The 17,024-nt window shown below is 39.9% G+C and overlaps 1 protein-coding gene across 4 annotated transcripts in view; it reads left to right on the forward strand.

Moving 5' to 3' along the window:
• Nucleotides 1-17,024, forward strand: part of AXIN2 (axin 2) — a 44,150-nt gene that overhangs the window by 8,905 nt on the left and 18,221 nt on the right. For all 4 annotated transcript variants that reach the window (XM_072645488.1, XM_072645487.1, XM_072645490.1 and 1 more), the window contains 2 exons: nt 2,927-3,067; nt 15,248-15,350. In XM_072645488.1, coding sequence (XP_072501589.1) covers nt 2,927-3,067; nt 15,248-15,350 — 244 coding nt within the window. The remainder of the gene's footprint in view (nt 1-2,926; nt 3,068-15,247; nt 15,351-17,024) is intronic.

The raw sequence follows: 17,024 nt of genomic DNA on the forward strand, positions 1-17,024 counted from the left end.
GGAAGTTTGACTTGCTCAGGGCAAATAGTAACTAGTAAACATTTGGGGGTATAATTAAGCCTAGGTCTTCCTGAATCCAACACCCTTAAGATTGTTAGTCTAATGTAAGTTTGATTTTAACTTGAAGAAAAAAAAATCAACAGTTGTGGTCAGGATGAATTTTTAAATGTCTAACCCATCCCTCTGCTTCTGGGTATGGCTATGAAACCATCCTAGAGAATTTAATCTGTTTTAAAAGAATTGCAAGAAAAATGATGTTTCCCCCATTCCTCTCTCTTACTTCACCCCCCAGCTAGTCTGTTTGTCTTATTTGTAGAATTCTATCCCATGCTCTTTTTCCTATCCATTTACACTTCTTGTTCTCTCCTCTTTGAAGAGGGTAATAAATGACGGTTCATTACTATCTTTGGTCCTTGAAGGTTTGTCCAAATCATCCCTCTACCATCTTTTTTCCAGGCTGAATCATAACGATTTCTTCAGTTTTATGTACCGTACCTTATTATCTAAGCCTGTAACAATTTCCAATGTTTTGTACCAACCCCCTTTCTCCATTTTCTGTGTCTTTTGATGTTAGTGAGTCAATGCTGTGGTGGAAAAGAATTCAGGACCTTGAGTCAGGGGAGACGCAGGTACAAACTACTACTCTTAATGATGACTAGTTCTTTGACCTTGAAGAAGTCACGTCTAACATCTGACCCTCTCTTATCCTTGTCTGTGAAATGAGCCTAAGTCTCAATATCTACCCCACTAGGTTGCTATGAGGAAAGTGCTTTGTGGACCTTCCAACATTATATTACTATAAGCAGTTGTTAATGGAGCCCAGAAATGTGTAGGATATAGCATTTTTATGTGAAGGAGAGAGGGGCTGGCTTTTATAATTTCTCTATGTTTGCAGCACATCTGTTTATGTTATATTCTCAGTGTCCCCCTTCAGGCAATTGTGTACTCAATTAAGGATTACAAGATCTCATTTTTAATTTCTTAGTCTGTTGATGCATAAGAAGATCATGGAAAGCTAAATTCGGGGCCTTCTGGGAATTGGGAATCAATAGATTTAGCTTCTGTTTGCTTGTTAGCTATGTGACCTTGGGCAAGTCATTTAAGCCCATAAATTTACAAATCCATCAAATGACCTTGGATTCAGATGATAGATTTAAAGTTGGCATATGAGGACTTCTCAACTCTTCAACTTTATCAAAAGATCCTTGGAGGCAAGAATGCCTCTGACTTCATGTCCTCATCATTTTTATATACCCCACAGCAACCTACATAGTGGCATCATGCACAGAGATGTATTCAAGTTATATTCACTTGACACCTATCTCTCCATTGCCCTGTTTTCCAGCCAGATGCTACCAAGGGTTCTTAATCTTTTTGTGTTATGAGCTCCTTTGGCCGTCTATTGAAGACTTTGAACTCCTTGTAATGATCTTTTTTTTTAAATACATAAAATAAAATACATCTAATTACAAAGGAAACCAAATATGTTGAACGTTTTATGAAAATATTTTTTGGAAAAATTCACAGATTCCAGGGTAAGAACCTCTAACATAGACTATAGTTACTGCTGTCTGAGCTGGTGTGTTCTTTCCTGAGCAATAATACTGGTTTTCATCCAAGAACCATGTTCTCTTTAGGATGCTTGCAGACTGATTTGAGATCTTTCTTGGGCCTGTCATTAGTCTTCCACTTTTTCATTTCTGTCTATATTTATATCCTTTGTTCTTTTAGGAAAGCATGATAGGTCTAGCTGAGCTTAAATATCTCCTTTATTCTTTGTAAGCAGTCTCTCTCCTCTCCCTCACACCCTCCCCCCCAAAGGTCAGGCTTTCATGGGGGAGCTAACTTTAGTCATGCTGTCAGTATTAACACTGTCCTGCTGAAAGAGGTCCATCTCTACCTCCTTAAACCCCTTACTGGTCACTCCAGAGGAATGCAGCCCAGCAGGGGAGGAGCACACACTTGTTATGTGAGGGAACTCTATAAAGACAGAGCTCAAGAGGTTGAAAGTGGGGAGCCAGCCAGTGGCCAGTGAAACAAAAGGCCTAGAGATGCAAGAAGGGCCAAGGACTTCTTTCCATTTTAACAGCTGTGCTGCTCACTTTAATCCAGTTGGCCCTAACAATTCTTGGCAGAAGGATGGTGGTCAGTGTGTATAAATGTGTGTGTGTGTGTGTGTGTGTGTGTGTGTGTGTGTGTGTGTGGTGGTGGTGGGGCAATAATAAAGGGAGTGGAAGAGAGTTCAAGACATACCATTGTTATTTTTCAGGGGTTGCCTTCCTAGCTAACTCATTCTAATTCTCAGAGTTGAAACCAGATTCTCCAGTTTACTAGACTTTACTCCCTGAGCAGGGGTCAGGAAGACCCCCCCCCCCCCCCCCCCGCCCCAGCACTGAACCCCTACCCTATGCCATAGTAGTCCTGGGAAAAGTCAGTTTCTGCCAGATGTATAAGGATGATTCAGTGACAGTTAACCTTTTCTCTCAGTCTTCAGTCAGGTCATTCACTTCCTTTCAGTACCAGGGCAAAAAATGATTTCTCTCTTTAAATATTAATTTAAAGTTTTCTTTCTAACATTATTGGGAAACTTTTTATTGGTCAGCCTTACCTATGCAGACCAGTAGGAAGTGGGGCAGAGAGGGGTGAAGGGAGCTAGCCTGTTATCCTAAATAGTTTGGGAGCAGCTCAGCTGTTAGAGATGGGACATGTCAGGGACTCTTGTGGTGTCTTCTTTTTGACAAGATGAATTTATTACATAATGGGTGTGAGAATGAGGGCATCCTGCCTAAAGGGGCTAGAGTGGTTATAGTGGGTTGGAACTGGGTAGGTAACTGGCTTATTCCCCTCTATGTCCTTGATCACCAACTTATCTGTGATTCCTAGGCTAGGTTACTGACTAGACTCCTATTGAACTTTTTCTTTTTAGATCCTTCAAGAGAAATGATCCAATTAATCCATACCACGTAAGCTCGGGACATGTCTTTGCTCCGGCAGCTAGCGCCAATGACAGTGAAATCTCGAGTGATGCGCTGACTGATGACTCCATGTCTATGACAGACAGTAGTGTGTAAGTATGTCATTGCCCTTATGTTGCTGGGTGGGGTTGAAGACATGAGGCCTGCTAAAGACATGCAGCTAATCTAAATTTTATTTCTAAGTTCTCATCTTTGGGTAGTTTATTGTTTTGTTTTGGAGTGAAAATTAAAGTATTTCTCCATTCAGTGCTTTGAGTGGAGATGGTAGTGGTGGGGTAGGGCCCCAGCAGTGAGAAACTAAAGTTGGATTCCTGAATCCTCTGCTTGGAAGGGAGAGATGCTGATCATGTCATTTTCCACAGACTTTGCATACACTCTTGAAAGCTAGGGCTCCCACCTTATTCTTTTCATTCTCAGCAGCTGGAAAGTGAATGCCATTAGTAGGATTCAGATTTAGATCCTCTCTTGTTGAGTGCGGTAAAAAAAACAAACAAACTTAGGACTGGGTTTTTGCTGAACCTGCAGTGCTATAAGGTATCCCTGTAAAGTAGACTTTTTAAAAGACGTGTCTGTACTCAGACATCCATCTGGTGGCCCCTTCTTTCACACATACTCAGTGGTGACAAATCTTCCTTTGAGGGTGAGTTTGATTTTTGGAAACAGCCAAAAAATATTCCTGAGCCAATTCTGGGTAAATTGTTGTTGTTTTTATTTGTGTCTGACTCTTCCATGACCCCATTTGGAGTTTTCTTGGTAAAGATATTGGAGTGGTTTGTTATTTCCTTATCCAGTTCATTTTAAGAAACTGAGGCAAACAGGGTTAAGTGATTTGAATCACACAGATAGTAAATGTCTGAGGCTGGGTTTGAACTCAGGAAGTCCTCCTGTGACCCCACACCTGACATTCCAACCTCTTCGACACCTAGCTGTCCAGGATAGGTAATAGAGCTGGTTAATACCATTTTGGATCCCAAGTGATGCATAGCCATCAGCCAGTGAGATTTTTCTTGCATGTCTCAGTCAGTCTCCAGAGGCAATTTTGAAAAACGTTTTGAGCAGTGACTACTCCATAGGGATAAATTCGTGCATTCCACAACTCTAACTTATCTGATGAACCACATTCATTTCTTCATTCACATCTCAGAGTTCATTTCACCCACTAGCTGACTGCATAATATGACGTGAGTCATATTACTTCTGACCCTGAGTTTCACTTTTCTGTAATAAGAAGGTATTTGGACCATGTTGATGTCCAAGGTTCCCTTCTAATTCAGCAATGACTCATTGGCTTTGCGTCTTCTCCTTGCTGTTGATAAAGACACCCAGAGACCTTTGGGGGAGATAGAAATTGTGGTGTAATGGGGGAAGGGAACATCATAACATTATTTTAGTAGAGGAAGACTATAAATTAATAACTTATTAAACATAGCTGATTTCAGTTTGTCTTCAGAACATGCGTGGGGGAAGGGTGAGTACTTTGAGAATACTTGATGAAAACTCTTTACACTTTTGAGGGTAAATGGGATTTCTCTTACCAGCCCAGAGTCACTCTGGGCAGATTATGGTGAAGAAAGGTGGATGATCAAACTGGTTATGCAATTTGGGGCTGAAATTAATGGCTTATTCATTTAGCACAATTAAGGGAAGACATTGAAGTGTTAGATATGTGAGTTTTCTAAATGAGTGAAGCTTGTCCATTAACATTAGTAAGGTGTTTGTGAAGTATTATATACTTCCCTGCCTTCTTAAGCATAATTTAACATCTTCTTGATGGTTCATAATAGTCATTATGAACATAATTTATTGCATAATATTATGACTGAATGAGGACAGATGGGTTTATTGAGAGGTGTAGGGCTATTAACCTATATAATAAGTGATTCAAACTGGTATGCTTTGAGTTTTGGCTCAGCTTCTTAGAATTTTCCTGTCTCCTCCTCACTTACTTTCAATAGTCACTTCTCCCTATTATCACAGAATCACCAAATGTTAGAAGCCATTTAATTCAGGAATTTCCTCTGCAATACACCCACAAGTGGTCATCCTGCTTTTGCTTGAAGACTTCAAGAGAGGGGAACTCCACTACGTTCCAAGTCATCCCATACTGCTTTATTAGGAATTTTTCCCTCACATCAAGCTCAAATCAACCTGTGCCACATTACTCCTAGTACTGCCCTCTGGGGACCTTGCAGAAAGCCTAATGCTGTTTTCCCAAGATAGGTCATAAAGACTGTGTCTTTATCCTACTCCTGCCCTGCCTCCCCAGTCTTTTCTAGGCCTAAATATAGTATCACAGATTTAGAGCTAGAAAGACTTTAGAGGATAGCTAGTCCATCTTACTTTATACATTTCTAGTTCTTTTATGCCCAAAGGGCTGTCAAACTGTGCATACTCTTTGATCTAGCATCCAAAAAAAGGAAAAAGGGCCTATTTGTACAAAAATACTTATAGCAGCTCTTTTTGTGGTGGCTAAGAATTGGAAATCAGAAGATGCCCATCAATTGGGGAATGGCTAACTAAACAAGCTGTCATATATGACTGTAATGGAATATTATTGTCCTGTAACAAATGACAAGCAGAATGATTTCAGAAAAACCTAGAAAGACTTAGATGAACTGAGATGTAGTGAAATAAACGACTTGGGGAATGTTGTTCACAGTAACAGCAATGTTGTACAATGAAGAACCATGAATGACTTAGCTATTCTCAGCAATACAGTGAACCAAGGCAATTCCAAAGGATAGTGATGAAGCATACTCTCTACCTCCAGAGAAAGAACTGATATTGATTGAATACAGACTGAAGCATGCTATTTCTTTCATTTTTTTTCTTTTACAAAATGACTAATGTGGAAATATTTTACATAATTGTGCATGTATAACCTGTATCTCATTGCTTACTGTCTCAGGGAGTAGGGAGGGGAGAAAGGGGAAGGGATAGAATTTGGAACACAAAATTTAAATAAAAATGTAAAAAAATATGTCCTAATTCCTTCAACAGAGGGCATGGTCACAAGGCCCTTAAACATTTTGGTTGCCTTCTTCTGGACAACTCAGTTTATCGGTACCTTGTTTAGAACTTTTTACAAGCGTTTATTATCTTACCTTCTTTATTATTATCTATTTACTATTTACTGTTATCTTACCACAGTCGCCCACCCCTATTGAACAATTAAAAAATAAAATTAAAATCTTCTTTATAAATATGTATAGTCATGCAAAACAAATTCTCCTATTGGCCATGTCCAACAATGTATTCTGCATTTTAAGTCCATCTTATCTCTGTCAGGAGTGGGGTGGCATGTTTTATCTAAAATCTTCTGGACTGGTAGTTTATCATTGTATTGGTAAAAAAAAAAAAGTTAAAGTTTTTCAAAGCTGTTTTTCTCTATAATTTTGTTTTCATTGTATAAATTCTGCTCTCTACACTCTTCATCACTTCATAGAGGTCTTCTTCACTTTTCTTCAAAACTATTCATTTTGTCATTTCTTACAGCACAATTGTATTTCTTGAAATCATGTACCATAATTATTTAACCATCCTCCAGTAGATGGACACTCCCTTAGTTTCTAATCTTTTGTTACTGCAAAATGAGCTGGTATAAGTTCTTTTGGACATAAAGTCCTTTGTCAATATGGTTCCTCAAGTGGTTGTATCTAGAACTATGCACAATACTTCAGATGTGGTTTGATCTCACTTTATGGAGGGATTATTATTTCCCTCATTTAAAAAAAATTATTATAAGTCAATAAGTATTTATTTTCTCCCACTCCAACCCCAATTTGAAAGAAAAAAAAGAAAACCTTTGTAACAACTACGTATAGTCAAGCACAACCTCTTATTGTCCATGTCCAAAAATGCATAGTACCCTAGCTAGTGCAGTGGTTAGTGGTCTGGAGTTAGAAAGACCTTAGTATAAATCTGATCTTGAATACACTTTCCAGCTGCGTGGCCTTGGGAAAGTCACTGACTGCTTCAGTTTCCTCAATTGGAAGATGAGGATAATTATAGCACCTACCTCATAGGGCTGCTATGAGGAGCAAATGAAATTAATATTTGTAAAAAGCACTATGTCATTCTGCATCTTGAATGATGTGGATAGCATAGATCATTCGTCATCAGTCCTTTCAGAATCATGGTTGATCCTTGCAGTGATCACTTTTATGCCTTTCAAAGTTGTCTTTACAGTATTGTTATTAATGTATAAGTGTTCTCCTGATTTCTGCTTCTCCCATTCCATACCAGTTTATACAAAATTTTCCAGGTTTCTCAGAAGCCATCCCTTTTTATCACTTCTTGTATCACAGTAGCATTCTATTATATTCATATACCATACTATGTTCATCATTCTTTAAAGGATGGGCACCACCATTTAGTTTCAAGTTCTTTGCCCCCCAAATAAAGAGTTGCTTTAAATATTTTTGCGCGTACGGGTCCTTTTTTCTCTTTTGAATTCCCTTCATTTTGATGCTATACCTTTATTGATGAAGCAGAATTAGCTTTTTTTGGCAGGCATATCTTACTGTTGGCTCATTGACATATTGAGTAAGTATTGCTGTCAGTATCATCCCTGCTGTCTCCCCACCCCCTCTGCATTTCGCTGTTTCTAATCTGCTATGGGTTTAGAAACTTGATAAACATGTAAGAATTTTTTATAAAGTAGGAGTAAGTAGTCACTGATGGTTCTCTTGTGAGTGAAAATAACGAACTTTAGTCCATGGATTCTGTGTATATTTAGACTACTTAGAGACCTTCCTGATTGATAGTGGTTTTCTCCCTTCTCCTGCCAGTCTATCTCTTTTCCCTCTAGTTTTCCTTTCCCCATACTAAACCTTGACCCTATCAGCCTTCCTATTGTAACCACTCACCCTCCTGTTCATCTCCCATTCCAAACATGCAAATCCTCAGTTGGGTAACTTCCACCTTCTGAATGCTCTGCTTTTGGATGGCAATAGGAGAAATTAATTAATTAGCATCCAGAAATAGAGACACAAATAACAGAAACTTATGGTGCTTTCATCTCAATTGGGTCCTCGTTGCTACTCAAAATTCTTCTCTGTTGTTACTGACTCCCTACCTCATTTCTCCAGAGTTCCAAACCTTGTTCTCTCTTAAGATCCCAACCTTATCCTACACCCACTCACATCCTTACAGCCGATTATTTGGATTGGGGCCATCTGATGGGATTTCTTCTTTTCCATGCCTTACCACTTACCATTGTCACCTACTCTCTTCTCCTTCCTTAAGGTCACAAACATTCCTTCCAGGTCTTTCCTTCCACAGTCTTTGCCTTCCTTCTTCTCCCTCCCATGTTATCTTTGAATCTGTCTTTATCCACAGACTTTTTGATTGCAAATATATTCAAGGTTGCTAATGGGGGGGAGGGGAATCTTTTCCTTGACCATCCATCTATCCTTCCACCTTCCTTTCCTCTTTATTAAACTTTTTGAGAAAGTTTCTCAAATTCTGTGGCTTTCTCATCCCTCATTCTTTCCTTAACTCCCTTTTCTGTGATATATAGCCCTACTACCCTTCTCTAAGGTCACTTATAACTTTCTAATCACCAAATACAGTGGCTTTTTTTTCAGTCCCCACCCCACTTAAACCTTCTGAATTATTTTGTACAGATTGCATGCCTTTCTTTTGGATTTCTTCTTCCTTGACCTCAGGCATCATATTATCCCTATGTCTCTTCTTGAAGGATTTGTCCTCAACCCATTTCTTTCTTTGTGTTTTCCTTTGCCATTTCATTTATTTTCAAGCCTTCAGTAGCCTTTATCTGTAGCTCTGACTGAACCTCTGTCTCTTTCTGAAGAATACCTAGAAGATCTCTTTACTTGGCCATCCCAGTGGTACCTTAAAAAATTATTCCAAAATTAAATTTATCTTTTCCTTCTCTCTTAGATGTAACACACACCCCTCAGCCAAATATATTGGCTGTATTTGAGTTATCTGACTTTTCTCTATCCGTCTCTTCTTGTGTCTGGGTTCTTAGCAAGTCCTGCTGATTCTACTTTTAAAATATCCCTTTTGTCCATTTCCTCTTTTTTCTGTGCTCTGCTATCATACTATACTCTGCTACTAGTAACTATTCATTTGAGCTATTGAAAATAAGCTTCTTTCTACTTGGCCTTTATGCTTCCAATGTAATCAGCATATCCTTCATAATCCTGTCCCACTAATCTAATATGTAGGACAGGAGCTATCATTCCTGTATGGTCTTCCTTGGTACCATATTGCCTTTGGTGCAAAAGTTGGACTCCTTTGCATGGTATTCAAGGTCCTCTATAATCTGGTACCTTTCCTATCTTTCTTGCTTTTTCTCATATTATTTCCCACTTAAATACCCCTGTTCAACTGGGGTACTTAATTCTCAGTCTGAAAATACTTTTCCTGCTTTGGCACCTTTGCTCATAATGTTCTATATGCTTGGAATGTTATCCGTCCCCTTTTCTTTTTGAGTTCCTACCTACTTTAATGACCAAATGTCACCATTTCTGTAAGTAAAGGCCTTCTCCTTTGAACATCTCAGGCCACCTTGTTTTATACCTTGAGCATATAGGTTTTTAGAAAAAAAATTACAAATAAGTGTATTTGGGTCATATAGCCTTTCTCAATGGTAAAATACAATTAGCACAGGGCCTTGTAATATCTTTATCTCCTTTAACATCTAACAACATGCTTTATCAATGCTTGTTGACTGACTTGACTGTATTGGGTATAATCCTAATGTATGTTGAATTAAATTTGTTGAATCATGATCACACAATGTTAGAGCTGAAGGGAACTTTAGAGATTATCTAGATAATCCTTCTCATTTTACAGATGAGGAATCAGGCGCAGAGAAGAGAAAGGGACTTGACTTAAGTCATATAGCTCATTAGTGACTCAATCAAATATGAATCTGGGTCTTCTGACCCCCAATCCAGCATTCTTTCCACTTCTGCTTCTATGAGTTGAAATAAGTAAGATAGATTAGATTCCCATTTTCCTTTGGAAAATGATTGGGGGTGGGGTTGAAATAGCTTTGAGCTTTCATCCAGATTTTAAAATATACAATTGGGGAAAATAACCTTTTTCAAAGCATCTTTTATTTTATGACCCTCAGTGGTTATTTAGTGGTCAGGTCTCTTCAGCTTATTAATAACTATTCAGAAAAAAATAGTGGACATAGTATGTTTTTCTCTTATATCTCCCCTCCCCCTTTCCCAGAGGAAATGCTTGCCTGGCTTTATTTGGAGGTGGTTCTGCCTATGCTGTTTGATCTTAGGGCTCTCCCAGGGGGAAAAAAATGTAACTTGCCCCTTTCCAGCTGTATCTCTCTAAGTCCTTTGTAGAACTGCATGTGGAAGCTGCTGGTGAGGAAATAGATGAAATCATCCTTGAGCATCCATTGTGTTTTGTGACTAGAGCTAAAGGGTGTTTCAGAGTGTACCATGTTGGTACGGTGGCATCTCTTAGTCTGTAGCAATGGCACAACTTAAGTAGGAGGGAAAACCCCCCAGGCTGGTTATTTGAGCCTTGCCTAAATGTAGGAAAACCACTCAAAACTAAGAAAAGGCTCAAAAACCTTGTTAAAAAATAAAACTTTTAAAAGAGGGCCAATACCAGTATGAATAGATTACTTTTGACTGCTAATTCACAAACCAGTGAATCCATTAGAAAGTTCTTGTGAGGTGGTCAGATTTTGGAACCATTGGGCAAGAGTTGGTCCAGATTAAATAAATCAGACCCAAGGAAGCTTTTATTTCTGACTGGTTCTGGGTGTGTGTGTTCTCTTGCTGCAGAGCACTCAAGGGGCTGGTCATTTCTGCACTAGTGTGTAGGGTGGGTCACTGGGGATTCCCAGGGCTGGGATTATACCCTCTCTTCATAGCCATTCGAATTGTAGGCCTTGTACAGATAAGAGCACCAAGTGAGAAATTAAATGTGTGGTGGCTGAAAAGCTGAACTGAATTGCTTTCAGTCCATTGTTGGTCTAGGGGAGCTTAAAGGGGATAAGAGGGTAGCAGGCCTCTTTGAAATTTACTTGAACAAGTGAATGGGAGCTCCTGGTAAAGCAGTCATGAAAAGAGCTCTGGCTGTTTTTTCCTGCTGTAACAATAGACAGTGCAGACTGTGAGGAGCTTGGGGAAGCTGGGTTGATTGGACTGCTGGGAGCCCCTCAAGCTTGGGGAGGAGAATTAGGATAGGGCAAGGGAGGTGGGGTGGGCATCATATGTGGGCTTGAGTTGACTACTGAAGGTTTGAGTTCATTAGACACCTAGGAAAAGCTGTCTTTTCCATTCTTGGTAGAACTGATTCTGTGTTAACATCTTTTCCCGAGAGTCCCAGGTAGAAGTTGAGATGAGGCTGTATTCTCGTGAGTGGCAAAGTGAGAGAAGGTGAAATTTGTAGGGCCAGAATTTTAAAAAAATCTTTTCCTTCTCCCCCAAGGCCCGTTGGAAGAATGTTTTAATGAAGAATAAGCCACCATATTTAAAGTGGCTGAGAGTGTGGGTCTCCATACTTTGTAGATCAGTGAGCATGCTATTTTATGAGCCTGTTACTAGGAGAGTTCCAGCCTCTGAAGAAATGGCTTTTTTAAAAGGTTCACTGCCAGTAAGTAGAACAGCTACAACTATGTAAATACGAGGAAGAACACCAGAAAAAAATCAAAACTGAATGCTGTGAAATTAGAATGAGCAAGCTTGGCCCCTGAGAAGAAAAAGGAGAATGTACCTTTTCACCTACCTTCCTTCCAAGAGGAGCGGGGGGGCCTATGGGTGTGGAACCCTGTATGTAATGTTGCCCTAGGTTCATGTGTTAGTTTGACTGAATTTTTTTTTCTTTCTCTTTTATTCTTTGTTATAAGGATTAAGCCTTTCTGGGAGGGGAAACAGAGAGGGAGATATTTGGAAATGAAGATGATGGGGAAAAAAGATATATAAATTTAGTTGAAAAACAAAAAGTTCACTGTCTAGAATCCCAGCATGGGTCTTAAACTCCAGTCCTAGGGCTTTGGGGCAGAAATATTGCAGTGTCATTCCAGGGGGTCTGAGCTTAGCTGTGATAAAGTATAAAGTCTGACAGTCAGAGGCCACAGTCTCTTTTCTTTCCAAGTATGGCATGGACACTTAAAAGTTGCCCAAAGCCAAGAAAGCAAAGTGGACTGTATTCAGCCCTTTCCCTCTCCCTTAGGTGAGAGTTGGGTTTTATACTCCAGATCAGCTCATTTCTTTGAGGGGGTGGGATCTAGGTGTCAAATCATGAAAAAAATGATGGGGGGGAGTGTCTTTTTTATTATTATTTGCTTATATCTTATTTATGGACTGACTTTGGACACAAGGGAATGAAACTGAGCAAACTTCAAATATTACCTTATCTTACAAACCAGGCTTTTGATGTTGGCAAGATCACAAACTCGCTTCAGAATTGTTGCCAAATGAAGACGGGAGTGAAGGCGTGTGCGCAGGAGTCTGATATTTCAAAGCCACAGTCAAACCACATTCAGGTTAGGTCAGGCACAGCTGAGTCAAAAGGCTAAGCTAATTGGCTCGACTTAAATGGCATCTGACCGAGCACACACTTCAAAACCAGTGTTCCATAGAAACAGATTGACCGGGCACGAGGCTAGTTAGCTAAAATGTTTATCATTAACTCTACTATTTAGTACCTAAAATTTGGTAGCTTTTAGCCCACAATCTTAACTGGCCAAGAAGACAGATTAGACATTTAAGAAGTGGAGAAGAAGCTGACAGGAATGTGGGGCTGTAAGAAGATTCGCCTGGGAATTTATAGTCACATCTCCTTGGAGACTCTTCTAAAACCTATTTATTGAGTGCACAAGTTACAACCTCTATTTTCTCCCTCGCTGTCCAGCAGGAGTTACCTGAGGTTAAGCATCGAAACTGCAACAAATGGGATGATGTGGGGATTTTAAAAATCACTCATTCCTGATTCTCATAAATCTGGCAGTGACCTGATTACTTCGCCTCTATCCTGCCCCTTTCATCAACATTCCTTTTTTTTTTCTTTCCTTAAAGTGGCCTAGAGAGAAGATAACACCAGAAACCAAATAATAAACCAGCATCTCCAATCTGTGTGGTTCAGGGGAAAGAGGGTTGGATCTGGGGTCAGAGGGCATCCTGGCTCCATCACTTCTCTGGACATAAGTTTACTCCTCTGTCAGATGAAGGAGTTGGTAGCATTTATGTGACAAAATGCCAGACATAATCTCATTTGAACCTCACAAGGATACTGGAAGTTAGGTATTACTATTATCCCCATTTATAGATGAGCAAACTGAGACTGAGAAAGATTAAGTGACTTGTCTAGGGTCACATAGCTAGTATGTGTCTTAGGATTAGAACTAGGGTCTAGTGTCTGATGTAGGATTAGAATTCAGGTTATTCTCGGTTGAAATCTAATAATCTGTTCACTGTGCAACCTCATGATCCTGTGATTTTATGATTTCCATTGAAGAAGGAAGAAAAAAAGGAGGTTATAAGGCAAACAGAATGGCTGTTATGTACCCTTTGGAAACTAAAAGATAGTTGTCTTGCTCTTACAATTACTGGCCAGTCATCAGATTGATAGTTAGCATGGGGTCTACCATGTTTGAAACACATGCTCTCAGAAAGAAGCCTTTGAAACTAAAGACCAGAGAAGGGATCCATTTATCAAATTGTTTTGGGCCTGCTTCATAATTTTTCATTATAGATTCTACTTCCCTGTCCTCCTCATTCTCCTAGCAACTTCCATCTTATTGGATAGGATGTTGCAACAGCCATAAGTACCGGTGGGATGGGATTTCATGAGCAATATTTACCCATTCTCATTCTCCCGGAAGCTTCTTTTGCTGTTTATTGTTTTTCTTTGTGACCCTTTTTGGGATTTTCTTGGCAAAGATACTGGAGTGGTTCATCATTTCTTCCTCCAGTTCATTTTACAAGTAAGAAAAATGAGGCAAACAGGGTTGAGTGACTTGTCCAGGGTCATACAGCTAGTAAATATCTGAGGTCAGATCTGAACTCAGGTCTTCCTGACTCTGGGCCCTGAATTCTACCCACTGCACCTCCTATGCCCCAGGAATCTCCTAGAACCATAGAATGTTAGAAAGGCCTTAGCTAACACCCAGTTTTGCCCTGCTGATTTATAAATGAAGAAATTGAGATGCAGAGCGAGGTTAAATGACTTGTAGGAGGTCACAGAAGTAATGAGCAGCAAGTCAGGATCTGAAGCCAAGTGCTTTGAGTTTAAATCTGGTGTGCTCTCTACTGTACTATCATGCTCGTTCAGGTCTACAGTACTGCTTTGCATAGAGTATCTGGAAGACACTGAATTCTGCTTCAGACACTAGTTGGGAGACTCTGGGCTGAATTCCTCTCAGTTTTCTCATCTGTGAAGTGGAAATAATGATAGCCCTTACCTGACAGGATGGTTGTGATGAGATCGCATATGTAAAGCACTTACAGACCTTATTGTGCTATATGAGTGCTAGCTATTAATTTTTTTTAAACAGCAGCTAGGTGGCACAGTGGATAGAGCGCAGGGTCCTGGAGTCTGGAAAACTCATCTTCCTGGGTTCAAATCCAGTTTCAGATACTTATTAGTTGTGTGACCCTGGGCAAGTCACAACCCTCTTTGCCTCAGTTTCCTTGTCTATAAAATGAGCTGAAGAAGGAAATGGCAAACCACTTCAGTATCTTTGCCAAGAAAACCCCAAATAGGGTCACAAAGAGACACAACTGACCAACAAATTTAATAAAAAACAAACAAAATGAGCTAAGGGAAATTACTCAAGTGATTCACAAGAGGGGGGAATTTAGAAATGATATGGAGTTTGATGATTAAGTTCAAAGTAAGTCTGTTAGTACCATCGTATTTCTTTTCAAGTGCTATTTAAGAGAGTTTATCTCACAGTGTTAGAGGAAAGAATTGGTTGTGATTGTTCATTATGGAATCATGGAAGCAATTGTAGGGACTTTTTGAAACGTTAGGAAAAATTAATCATCTGTCTGGGACGGTCAAATGTAATCTGGGCCTAAAGCAAGGGGGCAGATGAGTGAGTAGACCTCAGGAAGTCTCTCCCTGTTATAGGATTTAGTATCTGGTGAAATCAGTTTGGGGTTCTCCAAAGATGACAGCTCTTAATTTTGGTGTGGACTTTGGCTCCATCAATTAGAAGCATCATGGTGTAGTTGAGATGTGTAATTTTGGCATTTTGGATTCTGATTTGTTGAACTGCCCCCGGTTTAACCCTGAACATTTGTATTTGCCTGATTTTCCAGAGATGGAATCCCTCCTTACAGAATGGGAAGCAAGAAACAGCTACAGAGAGAAATGCATCGTAGTGTGAAGGCCAATGGCCAAGTTTCTCTACCTCATTTCCCGGTGAGTACTAGATTGGAGGAAAAAGAAATAGCCATATCAGCCATGTACTGGCTGAGCTTTGTGTGAAAGGAGTGGGTGGAAAGGCCTTCTGCTTTGAGATCTACCCAGGCTGAGGATATGAGGAGTTAAATTGGTTACAGTCTAGGCTTCTTGTGTGTTTGTGTGTTTACTTGGGGGGCAAGGGGGAGTGCATGTGGAAGGGTAGGTTTTTTTTTAAGTGCTAGTACCAAAGCTGCAGGCCTGGGAAATGCTCCATCAAACAATGAAGCATTAAGTGCCTACAATGTGCCAGGCACTGTGCTAAACTCTGGAGATTAAAAAGACAAAAATGTAACCATTCCAGGAGCGTGCAGTTCTACCAAAACCTCAAGAATCATTTTTTACATGATAATGTCTCATTCTTTCACACAACCAGAAGCAAGCTGCCTTTCTGCAAGCAGAAACATTGGGGAGGGGATGGGTTAAAGGATGAGGCTGGTGATGGACATGACCAGTAAGTAGCCTGTTTAGTGTAGGGGTTCACAGCCTTTCAGTGCTGTACTCTTCCCCCCCACCCCTTAGCTTTTTCAGTAAGTCTTCCTATATCCCTTGTCCAGTAGGAAAGGAAATAAATTCTGGACTTCTTCGTAATAAGTACATAAGGAACAAAATAGAGATTAATTTCAGTAGGATAATGGAGTTAGCAAATATTCTTCATATTCCCTTGATAAACTTTTCCTACCTTCCCCCGGGGGCATGAACTAGCTCATTTGTGGGATGAGGTTAGAGTCCTTATGCAGAGTAGATGTAGTGTCTGGGGAAACCTGACTTTGAATGCTTGGTGAGGACTCCCCAGCATCCCCAGGAGCATGTCTTCATGGAAGCTACTTGCTTTATTGGGGGGTGGGAGGGAGAAGGTCATAGCTGGACAAAACTTCCGGGTTATCTGTTTATTTCCAAGGCTTATCTAGTCCTCTTCCTTACATTTTGCATTTTGTTGCCCTGAGATTTTAGGGTTGGCAAGGAAGGCATTTAATCAGAGAGAAAGAAAGTTCTCAATTTATAGCAAATGTCTCTGTTTACAGATTCTTCCTGTTAGCTTCAGAGATTCCAGTGAGTTCAAGTTATATTGCTTTTAGAAAATTAACACAGTGAATTGCTAATTCCACAGAGCCCTTGTGTGCAGTTGGTGCACTATGAAAGCTGTTTACAAAGTTGGGTACAAACTTATCTTGTCTTTAAATGAACATACCAAGACTTTTTTTTTTTTGAAGCCTAGTTGTCTATACAAGCATCTTCTCTTGATTTCCCCCTGCCAAAAAAACAAAAAAAAAAAATTACAGATGATATTTTGGCTTGGGGTGTGTGTGTGTGTATGTGTGTGTGTGTGTGTGTGTGTGTGTGTGTGTGTGTGTGTGTATGTGTGTTTATATAAAGAAAAGTTCTATAGCCCAAGCTTGTAAATTAGATTATTTTGTCCTGGGGTGTGCAAATCGACTTTCTCCATAAGGCAGTGCTTTGATCAGGGGCTGAATAGAGCCAGCTTGTGTAAGAATGACAATTTCCAACAGAGTGGCCTTTTTCTCCCCTCACATCATTTCTCCAGCTAAGTGGTTGCCGTAGCGAGGCCTGTCTCGTCTGGTGGGGAGAATGCTGGCCTTGGCAGCTTGGCTTTCCTCTTCAAAAGAGAGAGGG

The sequence above is a fragment of the Notamacropus eugenii genome, chromosome 2 (genome assembly GCF_028372415.1).
Source record: "Notamacropus eugenii isolate mMacEug1 chromosome 2, mMacEug1.pri_v2, whole genome shotgun sequence".
Taxonomy (NCBI): domain Eukaryota; kingdom Metazoa; phylum Chordata; class Mammalia; order Diprotodontia; family Macropodidae; genus Notamacropus; species Notamacropus eugenii.